Here is a 13,809-nt window from a genome sequence, read left to right as displayed (position 1 = left end):
GATGAAAGGTGAATGTGGTTTAATAGGGGATGACCTCTTAGAGGAGATGTTTCATCACCAGAAAGCAGGAACTTGGGATGAGGTTATTGCAGGGATTTTCAAACTAATTACTGTTCCATTAATAATTAATGATTAAGAATCTGAGGGAAGAAACATGGGCTGTCACAACTGAGAATATGTTGACCTAATGTTGTCCGCTTTGGCAGAGAAATAATGTTTTTATATTTTACCAAAAGCTTTTCTAGGAAAGAGCTATGAGGTTAAAAATCTTTGGGCATTGGGGCACCTGGGTGGCTCAGTCATTAAGTGTCTGCCTTTGGCTCAGGTCATGATCCTAGGGGCCTGGGATCGAGCCCCGCATCAGGCTCCCTGCTCTGTGGGAAGCCTGCTTCTCCCTCTCCCACTCCCCCTGCTTGTGTTCCCTCTCTCTCTGTGTCTCTTTCTGTCAAATAAATAAATAAAATCTAAAAAAAAAACAAAAAAAATCTTTGGGCATAAATCTGTAACTATTTAAAAATCTTTTCCATCTATCAGTATGTCTAGACTAGTTTCTTTTTTTACCTGGTGGCTAGACTAAATAACGTTAGGAGGCTTAAAGAAAAATGAGCATTTAATACCAATGCAAACACACACACTGGCAGGAAATGAAGGTTTAACTGTAGTACGTCTCTCCACCCTCAGATTCCTCTGAAACAAAAATGTCTAGAGACGTAGGTGAATTTATTCCACTTTTATTTTGGTGCTCTGTGTGGTATATGAACGTTTATGGTCAAAACTCTGTCTTAAGTTGATAATATGACATTGTGATTTGCTTTTCACCATATTTTTTCTCTCTTTACTTGTCCATAGGTGGTTAATACTAGTGCATAAACAATATGTAGACAGATTAGCACACCCAGACTCTTGGAACTATAAATAAGGAGATGCAAAATGAATGAGGCAAATGTTCAGATTGGCCTTTTTTTTTTTATAACTCATATGTAAATGATGGGGAATGAGTGGGGGAAGGGGCAGATGGAGAGGGAGAGAGAGAATCTCAAGCAGATTCCCCACTGAGCACAGAGCCCCCACCAGGAGTGGTAAGGAGATGGAAGGCTCAGTCTTACAGCCCTGGGATCATGACCTGAGCTGAAATCAAGAGTCAGATGCTTAACCGACTGAGCCACCCAGTCACCCCTGTGGGAGAATATTTCTAAAGCTCACTTTCACACTTTGTCATTTCCAAGTTCCCTCCTATCATTGTCAGAGTTGAGGCAGAGACCATCAGGGGAGGAAGAAGACACTTCTGCTGTCTTTGTTTCCAATTACTTTGAACAGTAACTTCTGCTTCATCACCCTCCCCCACTAATTGCTCCGGGGACTCCTCCCATGGCTCCCCAGATTGTTGAGCCCGAAGTAAAGTGCAGCCTTATTTTGTCTTTATGAAAGACAAAAGTTCATTCAAAGATGTCAAAAAGACCCAACTAAGCAGTAGTGGTCTGAGTCTGATATGGTAGATCAAACACTTGTTTAAGGCTGATAGTGTTGAAATAAGTGATTGGAAAATAAGACTTAAAACACTAGGAAATTCAAACTCTAACCTATAGGAATGAGCCCCTGGCTTGCTGTATATTAGAGAAGATAATTATTTACATTTTAAATGTGATATTAATGAGGCTTAAACTATTCAAAAACAGACGTTCAGGAGTGGCATAGAAGATACAGCAAGAAAAATTCTTTTTCAGACCTTTTCTCTGGTTGGAATTTTACATTAGGAAGCAAATTAGAATAACTAATGAGAGAGTAGTGGCTGATTCTATATATCAAGGAAGATTTAATGAGTTGTGGCATTTTCTGGCCCTTAGTTTTTCAGCTTTCCGAATTCACTTGCTTTTATCCTGAAATGACTTGGAATGTTTCTATGACTTTCACAATAATCACATCAGTTAACACTGTTCATAGGCTTCACAGTGGCCTTCAGTTAAGTCTTTAGCTTTCAGTGTCAGGCTCTGAGGGTCTCAAGGAGATGAGTAGTGAGAGGCGCTCAAAGTTTCTCTTTTCTTGGTATAAAACAGTAAACATTTGGCTGGTAGAATTGGTAACGACCAATGAAGGTGACTTAAGAGATATTTTATTTTGGAAGCTCCAGAAAACGATTGTGACTATGGCATGGAGGGAGAAGTCCACGAGACTCTAGGTCAGGCAGACCTGGATCTGAAGTCTGGTTCTACCATATTAATCACATGAGTGTACACTATTTATTCTATGCTTTACCAGGAGAAAGTAAAGTTAAGTTGGGATTTGAAAGATGGATAAGAGCCACCAAAGTGTCCAGACTTGAGGTTTAGGATAAGTGATATTCCTTGCTTATTTTGGTCTTAGCTCTTGTATTAGTATCCTAGGGCTCCAATAACAAAGTCCCACAAGTTGGATGACTTAAAACAACGGAAATTTATTCTTTCACTGTTTTGGAGGCCAGAAGTCCAGAAATCAAGGGGTCAGCATGTTGGTTCCTTCCTGGGGGCCCAAAGGGAGGATCTGTCTTATGCCACTCTCCTAGAGAGCTGCCAGCAATCCTTGACATTCCTTGGCTTATGGCAGCATAACCTCAACCTCTGCCTCCATAGGTACACCTGTGGGTTTCTGTGTACCTGTGTCTTCACATAGCCTTCCATAATAAGGACACTAGTCATTGGATTTGGGCCAATTCTAATCCACTATGACCTCATCTCAAGTTGATGACATCAGCAAAGACATTATTTCCAAATAAGGTCACATTCACGGGCACCAAGTGTTAGGACATCAACATATCCTTTTGGAGGTACACATTATAAGCCACAACTGCTAACCCTTACCTCAGGGAGCTGTAGCAAAACACTGCCCAAGCAAGGATAGATGGGTGGATGGCATTGGAAGGACATTGGTGGGACCACTAGGTAGGAACTGGGGAGCTGGTCCATAATTTATTACACTCAACTCTCCCTAAAAGATACTCCCACTTGACACAATTTTTTTTGTCATCTTTCATGAGTTGCTGCAAAAGTAGGGCATGAGAAGAATGGGGATAATGGCTTATTCTTGCGGTTATTATGAGGACTTAGAATTATGGTGAAGTTTATGTGCATGAATGAAGTTAAGGTGCCCCACACCTAGTGATACATCTACTGGGTGGTACAAATGGTAGTTCTCTTTCCAACCAAAGGGAATTCTTTAGAATGGGAAATGGGAACAAGTGATTAAGGCCCAAGTCTTGTTTTTTCCTAATTTACTCAGGTTATTGGAAATTTCAAACAGAAATGGTATTAAAGTTTCACTCAATACTATGGACTAAATGCTTTTTTTTTGTTCCTGTTAGATTTCATTTATTAGATGTGCGATTCCAGGCAAATTATGAAACCACCCAATTTTCTCATCCAGAGATAAAGACAATATGTTAAAATGGGATAATAATATATTAAAATGGGATAATAATACATCATTTAAGGGCCATTGTAAGGAACACTCCCAAGCACTGTAACTGACATATAATTAGCTAATATATGGTGGACATTCATACATTGTCCATGTAATTATCTTGGTATTGTATTTCATTTAGTTCTAGAGACCTGACATATGTCCATCCTCCATCCCCCCATCTGTCCATCATTCATCCATCTCTCTCTCTCGTTCTCTTTTTGTTTTTTGTTAGGATAAAATTTACATAACACAATTAACTGTTTTAGAGTATATAATTCAGTGCCAATTAGTACATTCACTATATTATGCAACTATCACTGCTATTCAGTTCTGAAACCTTTTCATCACCCCAGAAGGAAACCCTGGAACCCTGATGCAATCATTCTCTTTTACTCTCCTCTTAGCCCCTGATAACCACTAATTTGTTTTTTGTTTCTATGAATTTAGTTATTCTGAATATTTCATGTAAACAGAATCAGACAATATGGGACCTTTTGTGTCTGCCCTCTTTCCCTTAACATAATGTTTATAAGATTCATCTATATTGTGTCATGCATTAGTGCGTCATGACTTTATGGTTCAATAGTCCATTGTATTGGTATACCACATTTTGTTTATTCATCATCAGTTGACAGACATTTGGGTTGTTTTCAACTTTTGACTATTGTGAATAATGCTTCTATGAACATTTGTTTACAAGTTTTTGTTTGAATACTTGTTTTCAGTTCTTTTGGGTATATACTTAGGAATGACATTGCCAGTTCATGTGATAATTAAAGCTGCATTTAACTTTTTGAAGAACTGTCCAGTTGTTTTCCACAGTGACTGCACCATCTTATATTCCTACCAGCAATTTACAAGGATTCCAATTTCTCTTTATTCTTACTAACACTTGTTATTTATTATTTTTACCATCCTAGTGGGTGTGAAGTTGTATCTCCTGTGGTTTGGATTTGCATTTCTCTAATAAGTAACAATGTTCTTCATCTTTTCATGAGTTTATTTACCATTTGTATACCATCTTTGGAGGAATATCTCTTCAACTCCGTTGTTCATTTAAAAATAGTTATTTTTTGTCTTTAGTTGTTGAGTTTTAGGAGGTCTTTGTACATGCTAGATATTAATTCCTTATCAGATATATGATACAGCAGTATTTTATCCCATGCTGTGGGCTCCTTTTTCATTTTCTTGATAGTGTCCTTTGATGTACAAAAGTTTTTAATTTTGGTGAAGTCCAATTTACCTTTTTTTTTTTTTTTTTTGGTTGATTGTACTTTTGGTGTAGTATCTAAGAAGTCATCCCCAATGCCAGGACATGAAGCTTTCCCCCTATGTTTTCTTCTAAGAGTATTATGGTTTTAGTTCTTATATTTAGTTTTTGATCCTTTTTTTCTTTTTTTTTTTTGCTTTAACTATTTTTTAATAGTCTTACAAAACTTCTCTGAACTCAAAGGAGCAACAACTGTCCAAAGAATCACCATGTAGATAGTCTCATCAATTAGCATTTTAAACATTTCAAGGGTATTGGCAAGATACATCTAAGATCTATGATCATTCATTGACTTAGCCTAGTTGTTCTCAGTTCTTTGTTTTGGAATTTACTTTCCCAGAAGATAAGCCATTTTTATTTTTACACAACTGTACTAAAGTATAATTTCTATACCATAAAATTCACAAGCTTAAATGTATGTATAATTCACTGATTTTTAGTAAATATACAGAGTTGTACACCATCATCCCAAAAAGATCACTCATGCCAGTTACAGTCACTCCCTGTTCCCACCTCCATCCCCTAGCAACTACTTGTCCCTTTTCTATGTCTAGTGATTTGCCTTTTCTGAACATGTCACATAAATGGAGTGGTGCAAAAGTAATCTTGTACATCTGACTTGTTTCCTTTAGCATAATGATTCTGAGTCCATGCTACAGAATGTGTCAGTAGTGTCTTCTTTTTGTTGTTGTAGCATTCCAGTGTATGGATATGGCACATTTTCATTTTCCACTTGCCAGGTTATACACAGTTGGGTTATTTCCATTTGGGAGCTATCATGGATAATGCTGCTTTAAATGAGCATTCACGTTACAAGGCTTTATGTGGGTGTATGTTTTCATTTCTTCTGGGTGGTAACTAGGGAGTAGAAGTGTTGAGTAATATTTTTTTCTTTTTCTTTTTTTTTTAAATTAACATATAATGTATTATTTATTTCAGGGGTACAGGTCTGTGATTCATCACTCTTAGACAATTCACAGTGCTCACCATAGCACATACCCTCCCCATCCCTCCCACTCCCCTCCACTCCAGCAACCCTCAGTTGTTAATTTTTTTGAGTTAATTTTTGTATGGGGTGTAAGGTAAGGGTCCAAAATCATTCTTTTGCATGTGGATATCCAATTGTACCAGCACCATTTGGTGATGAGACTACTATTTACCCATTGAATGGCCGTGGCACTCTTGTCAAAAATGAATTTTCTACAGACATATAGATTTATTTCTGGACTCTCAATTCTATTTCATCAATCCATATTTCTATCATTATGTCAATACCACACTATTTTGATTACTGCAATTTTTGTAGTAAGTTTTGAAATCAGTAAGCATGCATCTTAAAACTTTGTTTTTATTTTTTGAAATTGTTTTGGCTATTCTTGGTTCCTGGTAATTCCATATGATTTTTAGGGTCAGCTTTCCATTTCTGTAAAAAAAAGACCATTGAGATTTTTTTTTTTATTTAAATTCAATTAGCCAGCATATACTACATCATTAGTTTTTTATTTATTATTTATTTATTATTTTAATTTTTTAAAGGTTTTATTTATTTATTTGACAGAGACACAGCGAGAGAGGGAACACAAGCAGGGGAAGTGGGAGAGGGATGTGGGGCTTGATCCCAGGACCCTGGGATCATGACCTGAGCCAAAGGCAGACGCTTAACGCCTGAGCCACCCAGGCGCCCCATACATCATTAGTTTTTGATGTAGTGTTCAATGATTCATCAGTTGCATATAACACCTAGTGCTCATCACATCATGTGCCTTCTGAGGGTTGTGGAAGGGGAGGTGGGTGGGGGGGTGGGGTAACTGGATGATGGGCATTAAGGAGACCATTGGGATTTTGATAGAGATTGCACTGAATTTGTAGATTTCTTTGGGTGCTATTGCCATCTTAACAATATTAAATCATCCAGTCCATGAACATGAGATGTATTTCCATTTATTTAGGTCTTTGATTTCTTTCAACAATGTTTTGTAGTTTTCAGTGTACAAGTCTTGAACCTCTTTGATTAAATTTATTTCTAAGTATTTTATTTTTTTCAATGTTATTGTAAGTAACATTGTTTTCTTAATTCAATTTTTGGGTTGTTCATTGCATGTGTATAGAAATACAACTGAATTTGTTTGTTAATTTTGTGTCCTGCAAGTATGCTGAATTCATTGATTAGCTCTAATAGTTTTTTTTTGTGTGGATTCTTTAGGATTTTCTATATATAAGATTATATAATCTGTGAATATAGATAGTTTCACTTCTTCCTTTAGAATCTGGATACCCTTTATTTATTTTACTTGACTAATTTTTGGCTAGAAATTCCTAGTGAATAGAAGTGGTGAATCCAACACCCTCCTCTTGTTGCTGATCTTAGGGGCAAAGCTTTCAGTCTTTGATCATTGAATATAATGTTAGCTGTGAACATTTATTTATTTTAAAACCTCTTTATACTCTAATTTTGAAATAACTGTGAAACTGCACAACTTAGAAACCTGACACATTCTCTGAAAGTCCACTAAACCACAGAGATGATTCCTATTCATATTTTGAAAATTTCTCTTCAATGTCCTTAACATTTTTTTTTAAGAAAATATGACCTGGTAGATACTATCTGATGTCTTATCTGTAGCATCTCAGATAATTGGAGTTACTTTAGTTAAGATTAATCTTAGAACCAAACATTTTGAAATGTACTATCTTTGGGAATGTGGCTGATTATTTTAATATGTGCTTTTTGTTTTAAATTACAGATTGGTTTTGTCCTTTATCCCCCCAGTGGAGGTCCTGCATGGGATGCAATGGATCATGACAACATTATGTTTCTTACCATATGCTTTTGTTGGCATTATGCATTAAGCATTATCATCGTTGGAATGATTTATGCCTTTGTCACTTGGTAAGTTAGTGATTTTTTGTTCACATAAGTTCTCTTCCTTGGTATCTGATCATCAAGACTCGAAAGTATTGAACTTTAAATTCAAAGAGGAACTTCATTCCTTAGTATTCCACAAGACAGGGTAATGTAGCAGAAAATTATCTGCAAACCCAGAAAGTCCCCCTCGAAAGAATAAATGCTGGCTTAAAGTTAGACTCCCTCAACAGTGTCTCAGCTGTGTCTCTAACCTATGTGTCACCCTTCAACACCCTTTTCTGTGCCTTCATGTCTTTGCATATGCTGTCTCCTTTTCCAGATGGTCCTCTCCATACTTGCAATGAGCCCTTCATTTGCCCACATGTACATCAATCATAGCAATTCACAAGCTTGGTGTCATTTTTTGACCAATATTTATGTCTCCCATTAAATTTGAGTATATGATTAATTTGACATTTACTCTAATATTTCTAAAAGTAAGATTCAGTTGAAAAATCATGTTTTTAGACCCTGATACAATGTTTCACAGTAGATGAAGAGCAATATAACAGATTGATAAAACACATATTCCTAATTCTGCTACCTATCAGCTGTATGATTTTAGGCAAATTATGTAACCACATTAAGTCTCAGTTTTATTGTTTACAAAATGGGAATAATAATAGTACCTAAATGAGATATGTATTTAAACTGTTTAGGACATAATAAAGGCACAGCGGAAGTTCTTCTTCTTCTTGTTCTTGTTCTTGTTAGTTTTCTTGTTCTCCTCCTCCTCCTCCTTCTTCTGTATCACAAAATGCATAAGGTATAGACCCTAAGGGGGAGAGATAGACAATTGAAATACAATGCAATAGGTGGAAATAGTAGAACAAAGCACTACTGGAGCCCAGAGGAGGCTTCCTCGCAGTTGAGAATTAAGCTTCAGCTTGAAGGATCAAAAGGAATAGAAAGAGCTGAACATGGTTCCTGTCTTTAAGGTAGCTAATACCAAACCACAGTGGGTCTGGCTGGTCCCAACTACTAGGCATGCAGGCTCCACACTTAATTCTTCAGACTTCAGTATTTACCTAAATGTTCTATATCTGCAGGCTTCATTTTGGTGGCCATGAGCTACTTGACTATATGGTTATTGAGCACTTGACATGTGCCTAGTGCCACATTAATTTTAATTAATTTAAATATCTGTAAATGTATAGTGACTACCATATTGGGCAGTATGCATCTAGTAGGTTCTCTAGACTTCTAAAATATGGTAGCTGCTTCTAGGCCCAGTGGGGTCTCATCCTCTTCAAAAACTAGCTTTCTACTCTTCTCTCTTGCTTTGTGCTTCTCTGAGCTTCACTGCTGAAGCAGCTTTGGTGCTGGGTCTCTGAGTAAGAGAACGATTTCCTTGTCTAGCTCCTGATGTCTCTGCTAGGCTTTGGGTCAGCTTACTTTGATCTGTAGTTACCTCCTTCTAGGGGTCTAAGTGCTTTGGGTACTGGGAGATTCTAGCTTCTCATTGACTGATTTCTATTAGTCCTATTTCATTCCTCCAAAGCATGCAGATGGCTGTTAAGACTGGCTCTGCCATTGAGTGAAACTTGGTTTCTTCCTCTAGGCTGACATCTTGGTCTCACCTCCTTAGGGGCTGGGCAACCTCGAGAATAATGGTAACATTCAAGGAGCCTCTCTAGCTCACATCAGCTCCCTTCCAGAGCCAAAAGAAGACTACTGTCTCTTCCTGTTTCAAAAAGCTTCAGACCTCTCTTATCCACTTACAGTTTTCTAGATGTCTTTTTCAACCTTTACCTTTTGGGCCACTTAGTCCACTCTACTTGGCATATCCAAATTAAATGCCCATCTCTTCTATGAAAACTTCTGTGACAATTCTAGCCCTCATCTCCCTTCAGGAGTTTGTATAGTACTTTAGTCACTACTACCCATTTTAGCAATTGCGATCTATCTTTACTATTAGCTTACGTCAGCCTGATCTGCTAGCTAGATTGTATCACCCTTAGGAAAATACCCTTTTTATATTTGCACAGCTCCTGGCATGCCGTCAGGCGTGTTTTAATAGATCTGCTTCAGAGTTACATGAATATGCGCTTTGTTTGTTTGGAAATCATGTTTCAGATGCTTTCCAGTCTTGCTCTCATAGTGCTCTTGGAAGTATAAGAACAAGAGCTCATGATGTGAGGTATGTTGATATAAACTTAAGCAATAGCTTAAAAATGTCATGAAGATTCAGTACTGACTTTCAGTGAGGTCACATGGCAGGCTAATTCAGTTCTATAATCATAAGGAGTTTTGACAATCTATTTTTCAGGGTTTGACTGGAGTAGTTTGTAATTCAGTCACAGGTGATGGATTTTCAGGACATTATGTCAGAATATGTTTGACAAAGTGCAAAGATCACCATGGAAACAAAACTAGGTTATGGAACCACAACCCCCCAAATCTCAGAAAAGTGAAGTTCTACTTCCCAGCTTTCCAGAATAATGGTGCAAAGATTGCCTCAATCAGCCTCATAAATTTCCAGAATAATGGTTCAAAGATTGCCTCATTCAGACCCATACCTGCAGTTCTGAAATGACATTTATAGGAGAGACTTATCTGTTTGGAAATTTTATTAGATATTCTACTGTATTTCATATTTAAATACCACTATTTATAGAATTATTTCAAAAGCCCCTCTCTATGGGTCGAGAAATATGCCCACTTTCAGGTTGGTTTCCTAAGCAATAATTCAGGTGACTCATTTTGAAGAACAAAATAGAGATGACCAAATTCCAGGAAAATGAGGTTTGCCTTCTGGAAGTTTGATTTCCAGATGGACTGTGGAAGTATACCCAGAGTCTCAGTTCTGCTCTTTTTCTTATTAATCAAAGAAAACCTATGAGAGCAAAACCTCAGACACATCCTAACCTTAGTATCCTGGACAAACATCATTCCAGGAACTAGCAATTATTTGCACTTCTTTATCATTCCAGCCTTTAATCTGTCTCCAGCGCCCATTTATGCATGTGCCAATACCTAGGGCTACAGGGTGCAGATAGAGCCTGAACATGCCTCAGCTGGGTAGCTTGTAGAAACAGCAGACACAGCCCAGGAAAGAGGAGTGGGAAACAGGAAGAGTCACTAGGGTCTGGGTTAACAATTAATTTGTAATAAGTAGCCATGTGTTTGTTTTATTTTCCACATGAGCCATCAGGAATGAATCTAATTAATGAATTAACAGTTAATCCATTTCATTTAGCATGTATTGAGGTTGTGCAATGTAGAGATAACTGTGTGGATCTAAAATATGACACAAACACTGTCCCAGGCTTTAAATTATTTAAGCCTATTAGCCTTTTGCAAGAATAGTGCCTTGAAGAGCTGAGGACATTGGGATCAACATCAATAGTCAATAATCAAGGCAAATTATTTTGATTGGTTTCCTTGATCTTGATGAGTCAATAGTTGTTATTGGTACTACTCAGTTGTTGTATATTGGAGGAGTTAATGCTGAGTTGAAAGTGACTGAAGAATTAACCTCTACGAATAAGTGAGTGATATGGGCTCCTGGCAGATTGCTCCGAAGGACATTGATTCATCAGATGTGTGTTGAGCCACTGTTATGCACCAGATGCTGTTCTAGACTCTGGCTAGCATTAAGGCACTAAATAAGATAAGGTCTTTGCTCTTATGAAGCTTTTATTCTAGTGGGATCCAGAGCACAAGTAAAGTCATTGCATATTTATGGGGGCAAGCCTTCACTGGAAGAAGAGAGGCAGAAAATAGGGGATGCAGATAGACTGGTGAAGTTTTTCACAAAATGAGAATGATTTTGATGATTTGGTGTATCAAATTTGTTTGTGTATTCCTATGTACTTTTGGAATTTAACTATATTTTATCAATATAGTCATAGTACAATGTCTTTATGAATAATCATGCACAGGAAAAGCTTTGCTTAGTTTTTATTACATCGGGGAAGTGGAGAGTCTGCTGAGTTTCTGCCACTAAGAATCTTCATATCTTCCAGCATCAAAAATTATATTGCTGCTTACCCCTAGACCTACAGATCTCTTAATCTATGAAAATAATCACAAAGGTGGAGGGCACTTCTTCCAACTTCTTATTTTATCATGGATCACTACATGGACCATCACATGCAGTTGAGCAGTTCATGGCCTGCACAAAAGCACCCCTCTCAAGGCACAAGTTGGGACAGGCTTGACATGGGGCTTGACACGGGGAAGGAGATGCCTTTATGCACTTCCTTTACAAGAGAGGGCTCCTTTTTGCAATACATAGCTAGGTGTGGACTTGATGGAAAAGCTCTAGGCTGAGCTCGGTTTCATCTGGGCTTCCTGCAGCCCAGAGATTCTCTTGTTTGTTTTAGAAATGATCAAAGCTATGAATAATTAGGCATTCTCTGATGCCTAATTAAACAATCATGTTATACATTTAAAAATTGTATTGTATCTGTATACTTATACCCTGCTTTAATCCACAAAAATTTTTCAGGTAGCTCCAAAACCAAATAAAAGTGATTTTCTTTTTTTGGATTGCCTCTCCCATTTGCACAGATAATTTGGAGTTTGTTGAATTATAGATACACGTTGTTCTGGGTTTTTATTAAACAGCATAACGTGAGATGCCTTTCATTCTCCTCAGGTTGGTTAAATCTCGACTTCAGAGGTTCTGCCCTTCAGAAGTTGGACTCCTGAAAAATGTTGAACGAGAACAAGAATCAGAAGAAGAGATGTGATTTTGATAGGCATTTAGTCTTTCTGGATGAACTTCTCTTTTTTGGATTATTTTTGTTCATGGTTTTGTTTTTTGACCTTTTGCTTGGAGAACAGGCGGCTGAGGATGATTCTTGGTATATTGTTTGTATTTCCAATTTGGTTAAAGTATTTGAATTCAAATATTTTATTTTTAGGTTTGTAAGTACTTTGGGTGATAAATGCATTTTGCACATCAGTCATGGTATTTGGGGCCTGGAGCAACTATTCCCAGATCATTTAAAGTTAACATCCACGCTAAGAAAAATGTTTTATTTGCCTTATACATATGCTCAAGGTGTCTGGGCTTACTACCATTTGTAACTCATTAAACATCGAATTACACTTGTTTATCTTGTTGCTGCAATGAGAAATAAATGAATGCAAAAACCTTGGTACAGACACCTCAAGTTTTGTTGTTGTTGTTGTTGTTTTGTTTTGTTTTGTTTTACATTTTCATTATTTGTTTTCTTTCTTTATTTACATTCAATTAGCCAACATATAGTACATCATTCGTTTCAGATGTAGAGTTCAATAATTCATCAATTGCATGTAACACCCAGTGCTCATCACATCACATGCCCTCCTTAATGCTCATCACCCAGTTATCCCATCCCCCCACCTACCTCCCCTCCAGCAACCCTCAGTTTGTTTCCTGTAGTTAAGAGTCTCTCGTGGTGGGGCGCCTGGGTGGCTCAGTCATTAAGTGTCTGCCTTCGGCTCAGGTCATGGTCCCAGAGTCCTGGGATCGAGCCCCGCATCGGGCTCCCTGCTCCGCAGGAAGGCTGCTTCTCCCTCTCCCACTCCCGCTGCTTGTGTTCCCTCTCTCGCTGTATCTCTCTCTGTCAAATAAATAAAATCTTTAAAAAAAAAAAAAAAAAAGAGTCTCTCATGGTTTGTCTTTCTCTCTGATGACTTCCCATTCGGTTTTCCCTCCCTTCCTCTATGATCTTCTGTGCTGTTTTTAGCAGCAATGTCCACAATAGCCAAACTGTGGAAAGAGCCAAGATGTCCATCGACAGATGAATGGATAAAGATGTGGTACATATATACAATGGAATATTAGCCATCAGGAAGGATGAATACTTACCGTTTACATCAATGTGGTTGGAACTGGAGGGTATTATGCTAAGTGAAATAAGTCAATCAGAGAAAGACAATTATCATATGGTTTCACTCATATGTTTTTTTTAATTCAACTGCACCTCACCCTTGCATCATGAAGAAGGAGCAGTGTGACAAATTCCTTTTTGTGAGACATCTCCTTCTGAGTTGTACCTGAGTTGTCCCCTGAGAAAAGTACCTGAGTTGTCCCCTGAGAAAAGTAAGCCAGCAGTCGTCCTGAGTTGTGCAGTCTTTTAGAGAAGACAAAGAAATGATCCCTAGGACACATGGATGCAAAGCCATGAGAGATTGGGAAGGGGGAGTTATGATGTCATCTATAGAGTAAAAAGTCATCACCACAGCATAGGATGGCCACCATACT

At 37.7% G+C, this 13,809-nt stretch overlaps 1 protein-coding gene across 2 annotated transcripts in view; it reads left to right on the top strand.

The window, feature by feature from the left end:
* TMEM45A (transmembrane protein 45A) overlaps positions 1-12,725 on the top strand; it is a 70,045-nt gene extending 57,320 nt beyond the window's left edge. For both annotated transcript variants that reach the window (XM_031024057.2, XM_006729574.3), the window contains 2 exons: positions 7,450-7,595; positions 12,214-12,725. In XM_031024057.2, coding sequence (XP_030879917.1) covers positions 7,450-7,595; positions 12,214-12,307 — 240 coding nt within the window. In that variant the 3' untranslated portion in view covers positions 12,308-12,725. The remainder of the gene's footprint in view (positions 1-7,449; positions 7,596-12,213) is intronic.
* Positions 12,726-13,809: the final 1,084 nt, after the last annotated feature.

This window comes from Leptonychotes weddellii, chromosome 1 (genome assembly GCF_054177405.1).
Source record: "Leptonychotes weddellii isolate Sample4059 chromosome 1, ASM5417740v2, whole genome shotgun sequence".
Classification (NCBI taxonomy): domain Eukaryota; kingdom Metazoa; phylum Chordata; class Mammalia; order Carnivora; family Phocidae; genus Leptonychotes; species Leptonychotes weddellii.
Note: the sequence above shows the minus strand (reverse complement) of the source record. Positions and strands in the feature narration are given on the sequence as shown.